Source organism: Limulus polyphemus, unplaced genomic scaffold (genome assembly GCF_000517525.1).
Source record: "Limulus polyphemus unplaced genomic scaffold, Limulus_polyphemus-2.1.2 Scaffold803, whole genome shotgun sequence".
NCBI classification, from domain to species: domain Eukaryota; kingdom Metazoa; phylum Arthropoda; class Merostomata; order Xiphosura; family Limulidae; genus Limulus; species Limulus polyphemus.
The window spans coordinates 413,491-417,539 of record NW_013666413.1 but is presented as its reverse complement, the minus strand read 5'-3'; the positions used below and the strand labels follow the sequence as shown (position 1 = coordinate 417,539).

At 29.8% G+C, this 4,049-nt stretch overlaps 1 protein-coding gene across 4 annotated transcripts in view; it reads right to left on the bottom strand.

Moving 5' to 3' along the window:
• Positions 1–279: 279 nt before the first annotated feature.
• The window catches only part of LOC106460608 (calcium/calmodulin-dependent protein kinase type II alpha chain-like), a 59,401-nt gene continuing 55,631 nt past the window's right edge, over positions 280–4,049 (bottom strand). For 2 of the 4 annotated variants that reach the window (XM_022387374.1, XM_022387375.1), the window contains one exon: positions 282–1,953. In XM_022387374.1, the coding sequence (XP_022243082.1) occupies positions 1,617–1,953 (337 nt within the window). In that variant the 3' untranslated portion in view covers positions 282–1,616. Of the gene's footprint in view, positions 1,954–4,049 lie in introns of all 4 variants that reach the window. The other 2 variants (XM_022387372.1, XM_022387373.1) reach the window with 2 other exon arrangements.

Genomic DNA, 4,049 nt, shown 5'->3' with positions numbered 1-4,049 from the left:
TGTAATTTAACTCCTCCTCAACTTGTACTGCTTAAAAATTATGATACATCATGATGTACTGTACAAAAATATTTTTCTGCTAAAAATGAGTTCAAAAATTTAATCAAAACTGTGGACTTAGCATTATGGTAAATGAAGAAAAAAGTCTGTCATTTCTTTTACTTTTTTTTTTCAGAAACAATACTCTAAAAAAGTCAGAATGTTCATATAGAATCAGAATCTACTTTGCATTCTCTCTTAGAATAACTTTTACAACCATTTTATTTGCAGGTTAAAAAATATTTTTGTTACACAACAGCACCCTTCTGAACAAAATGCAAATGTTCAACATTATTTTTCTGTTGATCCCTGTGATCTGAAATTGGTATCAAAAACACAAGATACTATTTGAATACTAGCTCTAATATTCACTTTGGTCCCTCATCTTGCCAGTCTTCTTTTAAATTATTTCCAAGTCATTCACACAGGAATACAAGGACTTTCATAATGTGTAATCTCACGGTCCATTCACCATAGCATATTATCCCCCTCTTAAATAACATCCCTGACCGCTTCAAATAGTCCAGAAGTAAAGAGGGAAAAATGACTTAAAATACTCACTCTTTTTTTTTACTATTGTGAAACTATTTTTTCCACAAGGATTGATCATTTACAAAGTTGTATATGGAAAACCAGGAAAAACAATGTTCCTTACAATGAAACAAAACACTCCACTCCTAGGATAACATCACAACTTCAAATAAGAACAGCAGCTATGATAAAGATGCCAGATTATAGCTTGTAGTTTTTAACTGGTTAATACTTTCTAACTTGTCCCTAATAATGGCTTCAACAATTATTTTCAAACGTTTTAATAAGAAACTTCAAAAATGGACATGGGAACTGTGGAATGCTTCTTTAACAACATACTCAAGTTGTCAGCAAACTAAAATTGTTTAAAATTATCATATCTTATGGTTCTAAAATGTCATTTTCTCATCTTAAGTAGTAACCATCAAATACACACACACAGTAATTATTGAATAAAACTAATGAGGTGTAGCATGAGAGAGAAAAAAAAACATATAATAAAGATGACCTTATTGACACAAGTAATTATTCAACAGAATGGCAACAAGATTTTTGAAATTCACAACTTCTTGAATAGTGCAATAACTGATATAAAGTAAAAATGTGAAGGCCTCCAAATTCACACCATTCACACCTCCACACTTTCAATTTTTTAGGATGATCACTATCCAACCAGTTAAATATTTTCCTTTATATCTTGAAGACTGAGAATGTTTATATAGTTCTTAATTGAAGCAATTTTTCATGTACGGGTTAAATTTAAATTTTCTATACTACAGTGATCCTCACTAATAACTCCACCACACTTTATACTAATAAAGTAATTACATATCCAGACATGGTTACAGTTTTTTTTTTTTCAAACTCATTTTAGCTGGACAAAATTAAATAAGCTACATTTTAAGGATTCGAATAAAATTTTAAATAAATAAATAGGCAGCTTTAACAATATCCTGATATAAATTTTACATTAATAGTTTTAAAATTCAGGTACAGAGCAAATACAGGGTGTCCGAGAAGTCTGGACCCATAGGGAAAAATAGACATTATATTCTTAAAGTTAAACAAACACATTTTTTAATGTCAGTTCTACATATTTCAGGAAAGGAAATAGCCTGATGGTACAGTATACCAAGATTGATATGTGTATGACTGTTAATTGTATGTAATTTGAATAATAAATAAATTGAGAAAAAATGGTGTATTTTTCCCAATGAGTCCAGGCTTCTGGGATACCCTGTACATTCAAGTGATATATAACAAAAAAATAAACAGATGCTGAAATTACCAATATCAAAGTAAAACTTGTGAAAATCCATTCCTTCTACCAAATTACCTAAAGCTTCAGGTTCAAAGGCTGTCATCTGGGGGTCACAATTTTTCCTGAAAAAAACAACAACAAAAGATATGCCACTTCTTACTTGTGGGGTTTTAGATAAACAATTTATTTTATTTAAAACTATGTGAACTGAGGCAAGGTTTTCAGGATAATAAAAGTTTGATCTTTATAACTGGGTGTTTTCAATAAAGTGACTGTATACTTCTTTCATCTTTGATGTTTATAACTAAATGACTAATATTCCTAAGCCTTTTTCATACAAAAGTTTTTACCATATTAAAAAAAAGAATGATACAAGAGAGAGAGATTACCTTTAGTTAGTGTACAAAGCTAATGTTACAATCCAAGCTAGAAGTATTAATTCTATGAAGAAAATGGAAAAGCATTTCCTCAGAGGCTAGAGACAAGTTGATGACATAGTTTCAAACAAAGCTTGTTTGTCATACTTTACAACAATCATTGGGCACATCATAAACATAAATAAAAAGGGAAAAAATTAGTATAATAAGCCAAATATACTATTTAAGTCTGGGAGGCATTATTGTAAGACATCCAGAAAGGTTGTCAGTAATCAAAGATTTATTAATGTACTTTGCTGGATACTGTTTTCTTCTTTGTTATAGTAAAGCATTTTCTAATATAAATTGTAAATCATTTATGCAGTATTTCAGTCATTAGAAATACTGCAAATAATAATAAAAAAATTTTGCAAAAATTAAATAGGGATGGCAATGCCAAAAATTACAGAAACAATGTAGAGATGAATACACACCATACAAAAATCACCACACATGTATCCAAATCTTTCCAAGAATAATTTTTATCTACAACTAAATGTTGAATTCCTGTCAATTGCATGAATTCAGGTTTGAATAAAAGCATTTAAACTGAATAGCACTATGCAGGCTTAAAGTGTCTAATAACTATAAGCTTGTAAGACTGACTCATTACTTACTGGCTACTTATGTAGGGATTTTTGTACGACTGTGTATTTATCCCTACCTTGTTTCTGTACTTCTTGCCATTGCCATCCCTACATCATACTTAATTTGTGCAATTTTTTCCATTACTTATTTCTACTCTTTTATTTTTAACAGTTTCATTGAAGTAGGTTGATAGATGAACATTTGTTTATTTTCATGATTCAATGATAATATATATTGTTAATATCATATCAGTTTCTTTACTTTTGGATTATATTGGGGCCACTGAAGCTGGAATGATTCCTCCAGGATGGTACAAGCACCCCGGAGCATTGGAAGAACATTAACTCTTTTAGCATGGGCTTGGTCCTTGGGACTGACCTCATAACCATTTTGTGCTTGTTATAGTTTTCATGCTATAACTTTTAAATTAGTATGTTAACGAAATTTGGCAGATTATCAGTAAACACTACAATGCTTTCATACACAAAATGTCAAATTTTTTTTTATTAAGTCTTATGGTTTGTAAAGCAATGTTTTTCTCATGCCTATTTTTTTCTTTTTTGCATGTTGCCTATCCAACATGCAAAGTAATTTTCATTTTAAGATTAAAAATACTTTTGTGCATCAGAAAATTTTCAAATTTCACATGTGAAATCTTTATAATGTCCAGATAGTTATCAAACACATCTTAAGAAAAAATCTTATACTTTATTTCTTATTTTTAGTAGCGAATCTCTATACAGGTTTGATAGATTTGACTGATCTCGTAACCATGTTAAAAATTAGGAAATAAATATAAATTATGCTTTTTTTATTCTAGAATGACAACAAATTATAACACAAAAACAAATCTCTTAAATCTCATAACATTATACATTTATATATATTTATTATTTTTATTATATTGACCTTTCAGCCATGCCTGGCTAACAATACAGAAGTTACAATGATGTGGCGCATGTGCACTCATGTTACTGTATCCAATAATATAAAACTGACCTTTAGTCTTTACAAAGTGACCAGTCTTGGCTGTGTTTTTACTAAGAAAGAGATGGCATCCAAAGACGATAAATAGGCTGAGAAAGCCACTATGGGGACATTCTGAGCTTCTGATTAATTATTCATGTTATATATAGAAGTGTATATAAAGAAGAATTTCCAAAAATGGAAAAAGGTGGGCAAGGTGCAATTGTGTTTGATTTATTACATGAGCA